This window comes from Cervus canadensis, chromosome 15 (genome assembly GCF_019320065.1).
Source record: "Cervus canadensis isolate Bull #8, Minnesota chromosome 15, ASM1932006v1, whole genome shotgun sequence".
Lineage (NCBI taxonomy): Eukaryota > Metazoa > Chordata > Mammalia > Artiodactyla > Cervidae > Cervus > Cervus canadensis.
The window spans coordinates 39719217-39735185 of record NC_057400.1 but is presented as its reverse complement, the minus strand read 5'-3'; the positions used below and the strand labels follow the sequence as shown (position 1 = coordinate 39735185).

Sequence of the window (15969 nt, the reverse complement as noted above, 5' to 3'; positions counted from 1 at the left end):
TTCATTAGATCGAACAAAAAATAACTTTTTTCCCAGAGGAGCAGTTACTCCTGTCTTTTAAGAATAGTTATTTGCCTGGGGATTGATACATCATTGAGTGAACTGAATCAAAAGCTTGTTCACCAGCTTCAGTGTTATATAGAGTAGTAGCTTTTGTTCCCAAGGCTACCTAGACTTTTAATGATTTTTTTTCTAATAAAAAGGCTGTTTGAAAGGAAATTAGTAACTTTATATTAAATCCTGGCAGATACCAACGTAACCAAGTGGTCAAAGTTAATGTTACCAGTACCACATAGCAACATCATAGACCCCAGTTGTGTTGAGAAGGAAACATTGGGTACTCTTCCCAATCATGTTTAACCTCTTCTAATCATGAGAAAACATCAGACAAACCCACACTGAGATCCATCTACAAAGCACCTGACTAGTACTCTAATGTATCAAGGTCATGAAAGACAAGACTGAGAAACTGTCACAAATTAGAGAAAATTAGGGAGACGCAGAAGCTAAATGCAACGTGAGATCCTGAATTGGATCTTAACACAGAAAAAGGACACTACTGGAAAAACTGATGAGATCTGAATAAATTAATTAATTAATCAGGGTCAATTTCTTGGCTTTGAAAATTAGTTTTCATCATATAAAATGTTAAGGGGAAGTTGGAACCCTGTACTGTTATATGCAACTCTTGTGAGTCTAAAACAATCTCAAAACAAATACTTAAAAATAAAAAGAAAGACTTTATTTCCATACCATGCTTTTTTAATGTTAAAATATAAAGGTTAACTACTGAAAAAGTTATAAGAATAAAGGAATAAAATGAAAATTATTGGTGGGGGAATGTCTTGTCACCATTAACTATAAAATTCTTTGTTTGTTCTTTAATCGAAGTTCAAGTTAGCAGAATTTGTACACTGTGAGTTTCAGAATATTTAAACATTAATATGTTTAGTAATTTTAATATGTGGGCAAATAATTTGAGCATTTATTTAATTTACAGTAATTTCACTTTATTGCATTCAATTACTAGTGTTTAAGTACTCTTGTAACCTTTATTTGTGCTAGCATTTTTGACGATTAAACATATTTTGAAGGTTGCATACTAGACACTGATTTTGCAATGCTGTAAAATGTGCTAACAGTTTAAAGAACTAGAGATAAGAGAATACATGTTGCAACAAGTTTGTGTAGCAATGACAAAGATATTTGTAGCACACAAAAAGCAGCATATGTGGAATTCTGTCATAATAAATGGTCTTGATTTTTTAAAAAAAGATTAGATGCTTTAAGCATACTTTTAATCCTTATAATCGTTTTGTTTTAATTTGTTATCTAAACTCTCCTGATTGGTAGGAGATTTTGTCCACTCATAGTATAGGTTCAAGACATTAGTATGGTATTTATGTAATTTTGTTCCTGTTGGGCGAAAAGCCCTTACTGTATTGTTATGTGAAGTTCATTTGATATTAATAAAGGCACTTGCAGTTAACATGTGCTGTTCCTGAGACACTGGCATTTCTGTAACTGCTTTAATCACTTATAGATAGATTGGCTAGTAAAATCTGTAAAACTGTGCTAAAAAGTAGTCAGCTTATTATAATCTAAACAATTTAGGCATTAGAGCTGTATATTAATTCTCATTATGCAGTAAGTTCACATTTTTACTTATCAGTTAAAATGGAAAGCAAAAAAAGTTGCAGTCATAATATTGAAACTATGCTTGAATGTTAATATCTGTAAAAAAGAATAATTATGGTCTTCTAAAACTATTTTCATTTTATGATGTAATTTATCAGTTTTCAGTTGTGTTCTCTGAGCAAAATTTGAGATTTTTTTTTTTGAGTAGTCATGCCAGGTTTTTATTTGGGAGGATCTTCTGATTATAGGTTTATTAATGTAGAAAAATTACTTCTCCAAAAGTAAAGCATTCTAATATTCAGATAATTTTATTTTGTACTCATAAATTTAAAAGAGTCAGTTTGACTTGTGTTGAATTTTCTTTCTATTGGAAGATGCTGTGTTTTTTTTGTTGTTAATACAGAATATACTTTTTAAAACATGTAGTTATAGAGTTCACTTAGCCTTCTCCAGTCTATGATTAGAAATCTTGTGAACAGTAGCTTGGTGTTTCAAGACAGTTGGAGAAGGTTAAGGACATTGTCCTGACAATGAAAAAGTGCAAGTGAAAATCATCCGACTCTTTGTGACCCCATGGACTATACAGTCCATGGAATTCCCCAGGCCAGAATACTGGAGTGGGTAGCCTTTCCCTTCTCCAGAGTATCTTCCCAACCCAGGGATTGAACCCAGGTCTCCCACATTGCCGGATTGAACCCAGGTCTCCCGCATTGCGGGCGTATTCTTTACCAGCTGAACCACAAGGGAAGCCCAAGAATACTGGAGTGGGTAGCCTATCCCTTCTCCAGAGGATCTTCCCCACCCAGGAATTAAACAGGGATCTCCTGCATTGCAGGCAGCTTCTTTACCAACTGAGCTATGAAACCTGACAATGAAACCAAGGGTGTAATCTAAACAGCACCCCCTGCTGTATAAGAAGATTAAAGCCACAGCATAGATGTCATTAAATCAGCTTCTAAGTACCCAAAGAGCTTTTATTAACATTGTGAATGCTTTTTATAATTGAAACAGAAGGGGAAAGTGAGGTATATTTTTATCTCTTAAAGAATGACTTCTGGTTATTCTAGCTTTTTAAAGGAAGAGAGAAACAGAGAATTGAAAACTACCATTTTTAGAGTTATCCACAGCAGGTATTATATTGTCCCTGCAACTGTTAGCAGTTTGTTTTCTGCAGTGTTTTGTAGAGAGTAAAAATGATTAAGAAATGGCTCATTCCTTTATAACCTTATACCCTAGCGATGGTATGATAAAAGATTGTGAATAATCATGAATGTTCAAAGAGGGTCCAAAACGTATCTGGGAGATTCAGGGATACTTCTTGGAATATATTTTCTTGAAATTATTATGAAAGGATAGTTAAGATTATTAAAGGCAAAAGAAGTCAAAGAGCATGTTATATAAGCATGGAGGGTTTATAGAAATAATGTGACCAAAAATATAATAATGGAAAACATTTACTAAGTACTTGTATTTCAGAGTATGCCAAGTATTGCAGATTATTGAGATGATCGAGATTCAGTTTTTGCTCTCAAGGAACTAAAATCCAAGTTTAGAATTCATGTGTATAGAAGTGATAGTTAAACTAATGGAAGTACATGAAATGACTGAGGATGAAAGCATAAAAGTGGAAGAAGGAGATGGTTGGACAAAATCTTTAGGAATCTTACTTATATTTACAAAAGAAAATCCAATAAGGCACACAGTAGTACTATTGAAAAACAGAGTTAAGAAGAATATCAAAATAGTTCCATGACCTGGATCTTAAGGGTGAAAATGGGTTTAATAAGGAAGAGGCAATCATATGCCAGATTTAGAGAGTCAGGTTAAGAATGAGACGAGGCCAAAAGGCATGCTGAGAGATATGGAAATGGAAATGTGGAAACCGTGGTTAGTAAAATTTAAGAGTTTAAGATCTTGGAGTGGTAGAGTTTTGTGTGATAGAATCCAGCATGTGGCCTAAATGAAATCAAGGAGAAATAAAAGGCCAAGTGGTAATTAAAAAAAATGAGGACTCGAGGTTGCTTAAGTGTAAGGCAAAAGGAAACTAGTAAGAAGGATCCTTGAATTTAAATGAAAATTCAAGACAGCTTCCTGGTCTTTGGAATTAGTCCCATGCATGTGCGCCTCCTGTTATTAATGAGTAATAAATCGATTCATTCAGCAGATACCTATTATATATCTACTCTGTACAAGATATTGTTTAGGTATTTGGGATCTGTTACTTATTTCTGTATGTGACAATACCAGTTCATAATATTATAATGTTAACTAACTTATTTTATATATTGTGGTGTGAAGAAGTCTTACACTACCTAAATTATGTTCAAATCATTGAGTTCTTTAAGGCTCAGGATTATGTCTTATTTATCCTGTATGCTAACTACTAAGCATAGCCACCTATACTTAATAGGAACTTAAATATGTTCGTGAATTTAAATATGTTCATGAAATGTCTGAATTACTAGAAACTTTTGAATAAAGAACAGAATAATTCTGGAAGGTTTTTACGTGAAATTAGTAGCTGTTTTTATAAAAAGTGTGGAAAAAATATATTTAAATTATTAATATATATAGAATTACAAAGCCATTTAATGAGAAAGATATACTTGTTCTTATCACTGACTTCTATATTGCTATATAGGCAAAATTTAGTAAAGATTATTAAATGTAGTGTGAAATTATTTCCCTTCAGTGGTATAACTTTATCCATGTATAGCAAAGAAAGTCTCTAATGTGTGTTCTTAATAATGCATAGTATCACTATAATCAGTATAATGTGGGCCTGATCTTCACTATATTCAAAAGTGAACCTTTTCTTATCAACAAAGAATAAGTAGGTCCTATAGATTCCATTGTCACATGAATACTTTCTATGCTTTAATTATGTTCACCAGGAGTTTTCTAAAAAGGAATAAGAAAATAGAGTAAGGTAGCCTCTTCATAATTTTATCAAGCATAGATATAACTCTGTGTACAAACTACTTTTTTCCCATTTGAATCTACAGTGCATAAAGCTCATATTTTGTTGGAATCTTATATTAAGCTCTTCCTAGCTATCACACATTTTAGAGTTAGAAAAAGAATGACTCATGTTGATATTTGATAGAAACCAGCACAATTCTGTAAAGCAGTTAACCTTCAATTAAAAACTAAATACATTTTTTAAAAAAAGGACCTTTTTATTATCAAACTGTGTAATTGATTCTCAAATTGATTCTCAATTATTGCTTCAAGAGTGACAACTGCATTACTCGTGTTTTTTGGTTCATGAGACTCCAAGGTTTAAGCTCATTTATTTCTTCACAATAAGAAAATTAATGTTCTGACTATACATCCAAGAATCTGCCTGCTAACAATTAACTTCTATTGTAGAAATATTTCTATCAGTTTCTGCTCCTTTATAATTTCAATCTGTTCTGAGTTTTTATAATATATTGTATAGTTTTGAGTTTACCTCACAAAACTTTTTGTATTAAATCACTGCTATTAATATATATATAATTGACAAATACAATTTAAGAATTATTATTTTGTAAAATATAAGTTAAAAGTGATTCTAAAATCTACAAACTGAATGTTCAGTTCATCTTGTTTATCAAGAAAACTAATATAGAGGAAAATGTAACTGACCACAGTATGCTTATAAATAAGCAGTGGATTAAGGACATGTGATTTCAGAAGTTGAACTGATTAGTGAGAATCAGGGATTTTATAGGCAATCACATGTGAAAATAAATAATGGTTCTTAATATTATATATAGGCTCATTTTTTTTAGAGAAATTAGCTGGGTCTTTGAGAATTCTATTGCCCACCCACCCCAAAATTTACATAATCTTTGTGATGCCATAGCAATACTCTTAAAAATAGTGATACTTAAAAAAAAAAAAAAAATAGTGATACTTGAGTAATTTCCCTTTTTTCTAGTAGCAGACTCTGTTTTGTTTTGGCTTAATTTTAGTGCTTATGGCAGTCTAGAATTCTGATTACATAAAAAGTACCAAATTCACAGATTTTCTGTTTAGGCTTTGATAAACAAAAACTAAGATTGACTGACTAAGAAAATATATCCAAGTTTGTGTCCTTCCCTGCCCTCCTCCCTCACAGTTTTATTTGTGGGCCTTGCTTGTAAAGACTGAGTGTCTTCCCTATAAGATCTACTAACTGCTTTGTAATAGTAGGACCTCAACTTTCAATCAGAACTTTTTACCTTGAAGGCTGATTGATGTAAGATATACTTGATATAATCATCTATTTAAATCTTACTACTTCAATGAAAATACAGTGTTATTTCAATGAAGAATTTAGGGCTTATATCAGTCAAAGATAGTACACTCTGATCTCTTTGATGACTTCCTCTTAGTTTTCAGAGAATAAAAAAGCAAAGAGAAGAGATTTTATTGATAACTAAATCATAACGAAAAGTATACTTATTTTTAAGTTGCATTTTCTAATTTACTTCAAACATATTTTATTCAAACTATATTGCAATGCATAGCCAGGTCTGATGTAAACAGGTTGATAAGGAAGCCTTATATTTTTTTTGACACAGAGCATAATAGTTTTCACACAGTAAATTATGGTAGCCTAGAGTGTGAGTTTTATATTCTGCTTTCATACTATCAAATCAGGAAACTTAATTATTTCCTGGAAGTAAAAAGAAGATTTCCAAATATTAACAAATCTTCTGCCAAATCCCTGCAAAAAATGAAAAATACATTGTGTTTTTGATTGTTTAACACTGCAACCTCGGGTTATGACACTTAGTACCAGATTCTCTTTAGAGTAAATGTAGAGATTGAAAAAAATCACGTTTGAATTGAATATGAACTTACTATCACAGTGTTTAAAAATGATTTTTGTATTGATCACTACCCTCGAATGCATTTAGAAATAAATTAGTGAGTTTATTTATTAAATACTTATGCTCTTGGATGTATTGCTTTATCAGGCTAGAAATATAATCCTTTTTGGCATCAACTCTCCTTACCTAAAGATGTTGGATAGAGACCATAGCTTCAATTCTAGCACGTGGAAACTAGGAACTCTTTGCCTATAGTATATGACAATTTGCGTAATGACTTTGTGATGGATTCTGGATTTATTTTGTTAATTTTCAACTTTGTATTAATAGGATGTTTTTTTATCTTCCTTCTTATAAGTAAAAGTTCCTGATAAAATAGTAATGTACATGTATTGGCAGAAAGTTTGCCTCACTTTTGCAGGTCAAACTTTATAATTTATGAAAATTACTTACTTAAAGCATCACTCTCAACCTCAAAATTATAAATAAAATTATGTCATTCATTTGACTTATTTTTAGAGTATATTCGTGTTTCTAGAAACATCTTATTCTGTAGGGTTTGAAGAACAGAAATGCAAAAGAAAAAAGGTATAATAGAAATTTAATAGATAAACTATAAATTTTAACACACTATGAATGCTGAAATCAGATAAATCTCATCTGTTTTTATAATACAACTTTAAGTGTGTTTTTTTCCCTCCCAGGACATTTATTCAGAGCAGCTGGGGATCAACCGTTTAACCTGTCCACAGTGTCGAGTGCCTTCCCAATGGTCAGCCACCCAGTCTTTGGTCTACATTCAGCCAGCTCAGGGCATTCAGAATTTGGTGGTTTGGGGACACTTGGTACACCCACAGCCTTAGCCGCCCATCCCCAACTAGCATCTTTTCCAGGTAAACATCTATTACAAACAGTGTTCAAGGAAAGGAAGAAAGCTTGAAAATGTGCAAGCAGTAACTGTTTATTAAACTGAACAAAAAGAATAGTCTTATGCCTGGTATATTAAAGCTCATGTGCAAGAATTAGCGCAATCCTTTTTATCATGTGCAAAATAATAAAACACACTGTGTGTGCTGTGTGGCCGTGTAACTAGTTATTCAAATGCTAAGCTAGAAAAAAAGGCATCTGTTGCAAAAGTGAATAATTAAGCCAAGTTTTTATCATGCTTTTTATTGAAGTAGAAAAGTATATGTATTAGAAGTATAAAATTTGATTAATTTTTCTTTTTACTTGGTTTTTTAAAAAAATTATTTAACTTTCAGTGAAAAACTAAAGTCCAGTTCCTATAATGAATAAATACACTTTTATTTTGAGTTCTCATTTCTCTGTGTTTGTAAGTAAGATGAGCTTGGCTCTTAAATTTCTATTTTTTTCATGTTTTACTTAAACAACCATAGATTTGCACCACTTACATGGGAGGGAGACCAGAATTATCCCAGATTAGAGGATTCAGGAGTTCAGTAAGACACCAATTAAAGCTTAACTTAGACAAACATGCTATAATTTCTCATTATACTATTTTGAAAGTCTAAGCTTTAATGTGTTTCCAGTGATTAATTTTATCTTAATAAATTTTAGTTAAGGTTACATGATTTAGTGTTACTATTAGAGCATAATTCAGAGACAAGTAGATCTGAATTTAAATCAGGCCTGTTAAGCTGTGTGACCTTGATTGAACAAGTAATCTGACCTCTCAGCCTCAGGTTTCTCATGTGAATAATGAGGATGATAATAATAATAATAGTATCTACCTCTTAGGGTTCTTGTGGAGATTAAAAGAGATAATCCTTGTCCAGTGCTGAATGCAATGTTCAGCATACATAATTGGTACATAACTGGTAGCCATCATGATTCTTTCTCTTGTTAAGAGTTTCTTTAAAAGGAATCAAGTATCTTGTTTGATGGAAAGATGGTTAAATATACATTTAATATGACTCATTTTTTGAGTCATATTATTTCTTTAATTCAGAAAGGGGATGGCGAGAAGGAACAATGTGTCTAGAAAGTTAAAAGTCAAACTAAGTCTTGACATTTGCTTTAAAAATACTAATAGAAATTTATTTTAGGCAGTTCTGAGCATGGTTGCTTAGCAAGATGAGTGAGTATTCAGTAGATATTTGCTGAAATATAGGTTGCTGAATAAAAAATTAAAATAAGTAATAGTAATATAGTTGCTAGTATCTTAAATTTTAAAAATTGTTCTAACTCAATTTCTTATATTTGATATAATTTGATATATATAGTATTAATTGCTTTTGAGCATTTCTAAACCACAATGTAATTATTGAATTATTAAAATCAATTATCTTCTGTACTGAAAACATGGTTAACAGTTGTAAAGAATTACTCATCTCAACTTCAATAATGTTGGTATTTTCACTGTATGGAAAAATTTTATAGCTTCCTGAATCTGTATAAGCTATTCATTCATCCATTTATTGTACAAACTTCTTTGAGCATCTAACTGTTCTGTGCACTAGGCTGAGCACTTAGGAGTCTATGCACTAACATAGTCTGTGTTATGTTTCTTATAGTTTTTAGAAGATGGATAAATAGAAAATTATAAGACAGAGTCTTTAGTGGCAAATAACAGTATGGCTGTATAAGCATACTTTTTTGCCAAGAGAATATGCTTTGTTTTAGAACACTCATTTGTTTAAGTTGTACATCTTATATAACTTAAATTCCTATAATTGGCTTTATTTAAAAGGGTAACCAAAGTGCCAAAATTTTTAAATCACCTAATAAATAAAAACACAAAAAGAAGAAATTACTAGGAATTTTAAATCAGGAATAGTTTATTTTTAAATATTATGCACTTCTAAACTAGTCTGCATTTCAGGTGACTAAATCAACATGAAAGTTACTTAATGGATATTAGTATAATAAATTTATTTCCATTTTATATTGAAATAGTATTTCATTGGAAGTTCTTTTAAAATATTTATAATTTTAGTCATTATATTTTTATATTACTATGAATTTTTGTGAAGTATTTGGCTCTATCAAATCAGGGAGATTTTTAAATTCTGCTGTCTTCTAGGTTCAAATTGGGTTTCAGTATATCCTCTGAAATAATAGACTCTTTCAATGGAATATGATTAATGTTGTTACCATGCAGTTACTGCCTTTGAATACATTTAGAAATTCATCATGTTCTGGTTTATGTAATCCTTATTTTGTAAATTTCATTTATCAGCAAGGTAGTTTGTGACTAAGTTTTTTTTTTTCTTAATTTGAAAAAGAAATAAGTTCATACTTAACAAAAATTGTTATTTCCCATGAAATATTAGACATTTGTGAAGCTTGTTTTCAGAAGTACTACCATTTTCATCTTTTTATTTGATCTTATTTACTTGAATTTATAACATGTACATTTTCCAGTTGTGTTTTTTTTTCTAATCTCTGTTGTGTGCTTATTTATCATTGACATTCTAAAGTACATTTTTATGTTTTTTTTCTGAGAATGATTATGTCTAAAATATTTGAGTCTTATTATACTTTGATTACCTTACCAATTTCTTGGTTGTTTACAAAGTCTGAACCTTCAACTATATTGCTTTAATTATAGACTCTATTTTAAGTAATATGAATATTTCAGGAAACTGGTATTTCCTTTTTTATCAGCTAAATAGAACCAAGTTTTCAAACCTATAAATAGCAATAGATTCCGGCTGTGCTGATACAAGCCCCAAAAACATAGTTTTTCTTTCTATCTAAATACAGTTCTTTCATCTTAACAGTAGATAAATGATTGATAGTTTTGTATAGTTATTCTTGGTTCAGTTCCCATCATTCAGGCACTGCTGAATATACATTGGTGTCATTTCACTAGCAGCGACTTCCTGCAGTGCAGTAGAATAGCTTTTGCAGTTTTCTGCTTATACTGTTTTTTAGACATTTCAGAATGTCAGTTACCATGAACATTTCACTTTCTTTTAAGCTAGACTTTTGTCTTTAGATAATGAAGGTGCACATAACTTTACATGTTGTTTTAATGAAGAGATGTTCTTAGAAAAGCTTTCAAGATCATATAATACAATACATTGACAATGCTGAATTTTCCCATACTCTATTATTGGGATTTTTCCTCTAATTTTTTGTGATTATCAAGTCTATGAAAAATGTACCATACCTCTTGGAAGATCAGCCTGAAAGGTAGTAACTGACTTGGTAATCTAGCTGGTTAGCCATTTGGAAAGTATTCTTTCCAAGATTTTAGATGGGGCAATATAAGACTGTCCTTTGATTTATTTCAGATTTCTTCTTAATCTTAACCCTTCCCTAAATAATGTATTCTATAAAATGGGCTTCTCTCATTTTATAACAGTTTTAACTAAAAGCCACTGTTTGAATAGCTAAATTGCATTCAATGATAAGACATTATTATCTGTAATTTATAAGAGGCAGTATAAATAAAATTCAGGCTTTTAAAATTAACTTTAAGGAAAAAAACTTTATGTAAGTCTTTTATAGTTTAATGTGGCAACTTGTTTTTGGAAATTCTTGAAGCACTTTTCATTTTTTAGACCAAAAAAAAAAAGATATAGACATTTTCTTCCATAAATGTATTCAGGATATGCTGAAAAACAGTGGTGTTTGTATTATTATTTAAACCATTAGATTTATCAAAGCCAGATTTTTGTTGTATGTAATTTAAGGAAATTCTTAACATAGATTGTAGATGGTTGCCTTACATTCTAAGGTTTTAATATAGATTAAAATAATCTTAAATACTCTTTCTTTGCTAATTTAGAAAAATTATGATGTAAGTCATCAAAGAGTTAAATAGTTCTTTAATATTAATTTCAATGTTCCCATTTTATTTTAAAAACTATAGACTACCCTTGTTCTTCATAAACTTGAATTAATAGAAGCTGCTAAGTGAAGAACCTTGGATACTGTCTTAACGAGCAGAATGATGAATGTATAACTTATAATCAGTTATTTTTTAATTAGAAAGATGATCAGAACTATGTGTAATTCAGCAATTCTGTTCCAAGAAAAACCCTGAAAATTTTTTTCAGTAAGAAAATATAAAAAGCACTGTTAAATTAACTAGAAAGTTAATCCAAATATTTTTGCTTGTTTGGTGTTTGGCTTTGAGGTGCAGAATGGTGGCGAGCAACAGATGTTCATACACGTGCAGGGGCAACCTTCTTTCCACCGTTACTGGGAATTCCACCACTGTTTGCTCCTCCAGCCCAGAATCATGATTCTTCTTCATTCCATTCAAGAACTTCTGGAAAAAGTAATCGAAATGGTCCTGAAAAAGGTATCCATGTTAACTTGAGTGAAGTATTATCCTTCATTTCAGTAACCATTTTCAGTAGAGTTCAGATTTAGAAACAGTTATAAAGCATTGTGCTAGACACTTTCACATTGTCTTGCTTAATCTTTATAATAACTCTGCGAGATTGAAACTGTTCCGTGTTTTGCAGTCAAGATTAAATAAATTATTTAAGAAAGTACTGTTTACATGTTGACATTGCATAGCAGAATTTAACCCAGGTTTTAACTCCCAACTCCACTGCTTTTCCTCTGTATCTCATTACCTCCCTTATGTTGCTCAATACAATACATTACTTCTTCTGTAATTAAGCATTAAATTTATATGTTAGCACACCTTTTTTCTTTTACATTTTCATTAATATTTCATAGTTGATAACTGTTTTTAGAATACATTTGCAAACTATAATACCATTTTTGATGGTTTATTATTATCTTTCTTTTCATTTAGGTAGATATTTGGGAGTTTGCCCCGAAAGAGGGAATAGTTGTATATAATTACTTTTCTAAAGTTTTTTTAATTGAAGTAAAATTCACATAAATGTAAAATTCACCATTTTAATCAGAACACTTCAGTGACATTTAAGGCACTAATAGTGTTGTGCAACAGCCACCTCTATCTAGTTTCAACACATTTTCATCACCCCAAAAGGAAACTTCATACCAATTTCTCCCTCTTATTTCCTCTCTCAGTCTCTGGCAACCACTAACTTGCCCTCTTTCTCTATAGATGTACCTGTTGTGAATATCTCATATAGATGGAATCATACAGTTTGTGTCTGGTTTATTTCACTTTTCATAATGTTTTAAAGTCATCCCCATTGTAACATATGCCATTATTTCATTCCTTTTTATGCTGAATAACATTCTCTTGTATAAACATATTTATTTTTACTTTCAAGGTGTAAATGGATCAATAAATGGAAACAGTACATCATCTGTATCTGGTATCAACACATCTGTACTGTCCACTACTGCTTCAAGTTCTGTGGGACAAACTAAAACTATAAGCTCAGGTGGAGGAAACAGAAAATGTAATCAGGAACAAAACAAAACCCAGCCTTTGGATGCTAGAGCTGACAAAATCAAAGATAAGGTAAGTTAACCTTCAGAGGACAAATATAACATATCTACATAAGCATTCTAAAGATCAAAGCACCTAAATCTATGGAATAATTTTTTCTGATTTACCAAACCCTGTTTTTATAGATGTTTATTTTTATTGAGTAGTTTTAGTATTAAACATCTAAAAAATTAAAAATATCAGCACCAGTATCCATAACACAAATAGTCATCATTCAGTTCAGTTCAGTCACTCACTCGTATCCAACTCTTTGGAACTGCATGGACTGCAGCATGCCAGGACTCCCTGTCCATCGCCAGCTCTCAGAGTTTACTCAAACTCATGTCCATTGAGTCAGTGATGCCATCCAACCATTTTATCCTCTGTCATCCCCTTCTCCTCCTGCCTTCAATCTTTCCCAGCATCAGGGTCTTTTCAAATGAGTCAGCTCTTCACATCAGGTGGCCAAAGTATTGGAGTTTCAGCTTCAGCATCAGTCCTTCCAATGAACATTCAGGACTGATCTTCTTCAGGATGGACTGGTTGGATCTCCTTGCAGTCCAAGGGACTTTCAAGAGTCTTCTCCAACACCACAATTCAAAAGCATCAATTCTTCGGCACTCAGCTTTCTTTATAGTCCAGCTCTCACATCCATAGATGACTACTGGAAAAACCATACCTTTGACTAGACAGACCTTTGTTGGCAAAGTAATGTCTTTGCTTTTTAAAGTGCTGTCTAGGTTGGTCATAGCTTTTCTTCCAAAGAGCAAACATCTTTTCAACTCATGGCTGCAGTGATTCTGGAGCCCAAGAAAATAAAGTCTGCCACTGTTTCCACTGTTTACCCATCTATTTGCCATGAAGTGATGGGACCAGATGCCATGATCTTAGTTTTCTGAATGTTGAGTTTTAAGCCAACATTTTGACTCTCCTCTTTGACTTTGATCAAAGGTTCTTAAGTTCTTCTTCGCTTTCTGCCATAAACGTGGTGTCATCTTCATGTCTGAGGTTATTGATATTTCTCCCAGCAATCTTGATTCCAGCTTGTGCTTCATCCAGCCCAGCGTTTCTCATGATGTACTCTGCATGTAAGTTAAATAAGCAGGGTGACAATATACAGCCTTGACATACTCCTTTCCTGATTTCGAACCAGTCCATTGTTCCATGTCCAGTTCTAACTGTTCCTTCCTGACCTGCATACAGATTTTTTAAGAGGCATGTCAGGTGGTCTGGTATTCCCATCTCATTAAGAATTTTCCACAGTTTGTTATGAGCCACACAGTCAAAGGCTTTGGCATAGTCAATAAAGTAGAAGTTTTTCTGGAACTTTCTTGCTTTTTCGATGATCCAGCGGATGTTGGCATTTGATCTCTGGTTCCTCTGCCATTTCTAAATCCATCTTGAACATCTGGAAGTTCACAGTTCATGTACTGTCGAGGTCTGACTTGGAGCATTTTGAGCATTACTTTGCTAGCGTATGAAATGAGTGCAATTGTGTGGTAGTTTGAGCATTCTTTGACATTGACTTTCTTTGGGATTAGAATGAAAACTGAGCTTTTCCAGTCCTGTGATCACTTCTGAGTTTTCCAAATTTGCTGGCATATTGAGTGCAGCACTTTCACAGCATCAACTTTTAGGATTTTAAATAGCTCAACTGGAATTCCATCACCTCCACTAACTTTGTAGTGACGCTTCTTCAGGCCGACTTGACTTTGCATTCACATTCCAGGATGTCTGGCTCTAGGTGAGTGATCACACCATCGTGATTATCTGGGTCATGAAGATCTTTTTTGTATAGTTCTGTGTATTCTTGCCACCTCTTCTTAATTCTACTTCTGTTAGGTCCATACCATTTCTGTCCTTTATTGTGCCCATCTTTGCATGAAATGTCCCTTGTTATCTCTGATTTTCTTCAAGAGATCTCTAGTCTTTCCCACTCTATTGTCTTCTTCTATTTCTTTGCATTGACCACTGAGGAAGGCTTTCTTATCTCTCCTGGCTATAGTTTGGAACTCTGCATTCAAATGGGAATATCGTTCCTTTTCTCCTTTGCCTTAGGCTTTTCTTCTTTTCTCAGCTATTTGTAAGGCATCCTCAGACATCCATTTTGCCTTTTTGCATTTCTTTTTCTTGGGGGATGGTCTTGATCCCTGCCTCCTGTACAGTGTCACAAACCTCTGTCCATCGTTCTTCAGGCACTCTGTCTATCAGATCTAATCCCTTGAATCTATTTGTCACTTCCACTGGATAATCATAAGGGATTTGATTTAGATCATACCTGAATAGTCTAGTGGCTTTCCCTGCTTCTTCAGTTTAAGTCTGAATTTAGCAATAAGCAGTTCATGGTCTGAGCCACAGTCAGCCCCCAATCTTGCTTTTACTGACTGTATAAGGCTTCTCCATCTTTGGCTGCAAAGAATATAATCAATGTAATTTCGGTGTTGACCATCTGGTGATGTCCATGTGTAGAGTCTTCTCTTGTGTAGTTGGAAGAGGGTGTTTGCTATGACTAGTGCATTCTGTTGGCAAAACTCCATTAGCCTTTGCCCTGCTTCATTCTGTACTCCAAGGCCAAATTTGCCTATTACTTCTTGTATTTCTTGACTACCTACTTTGTCATTCCAGTTCCCTGTAATGAAAAGGACATCTTTTTTGGGTGTTAGTTCTAGAAGGTCTTGTAGGTCTTCATAGAACCGTTCACCTTCAGCTTCTTTAGCATTATTGGTTGGGGCATAGACTTGGATTACTGTGATATTGAATGATTGATTAAATCCAAGTACTGCATTTTGGACTCTTTTGTTGACTATGGGGGCTACTCCATTTCTTCTAAGGGATTCTTGCCCACAGTAGTAGATAGAATGGTCATCTGAGTTAAATTCACCCATTCCAGTCCATTTTAGTTCACTGCTTCCTAAAATGTCGATTTTCATCCTTGCCATCTCCTGTTTGACCACTTCTAGTTTACCTTGATTCATGGCCCTAACATTCCAGGTTCCTATGCAATATTGCTCTTTACAGCATCAGACTTTACTTCCATCACCAGTCACATCCACAACTGGGTGTTGTTTTTGCTTTGGCTCCGTCTCTTCATTCTTTCTGGAGTTAGTTCTCCACTAATCTCCAGTAGCATATTGGGCACCTACTGACCTGGGGAGTTCATCTTTTAGTGTCCTATCT

General features: G+C 32.8%; 1 protein-coding gene across 16 annotated transcripts in view; it reads left to right on the top strand.

The window, feature by feature from the left end:
• The window catches only part of BAZ2B (bromodomain adjacent to zinc finger domain 2B), a 399660-nt gene that overhangs the window by 257079 nt on the left and 126612 nt on the right, over positions 1–15969 (top strand). For 12 of the 16 annotated variants that reach the window (XM_043488288.1, XM_043488304.1, XM_043488303.1 and 9 more), the window contains 3 exons: positions 7145–7333; positions 11548–11715; positions 12632–12825. In XM_043488288.1, coding sequence (XP_043344223.1) covers positions 7145–7333; positions 11548–11715; positions 12632–12825 — 551 coding nt within the window. The remainder of the gene's footprint in view (positions 1–7144; positions 7334–11547; positions 11716–12631; positions 12826–15969) is intronic. The other 4 variants (XM_043488302.1, XM_043488292.1, XM_043488300.1 and 1 more) reach the window with 2 other exon arrangements.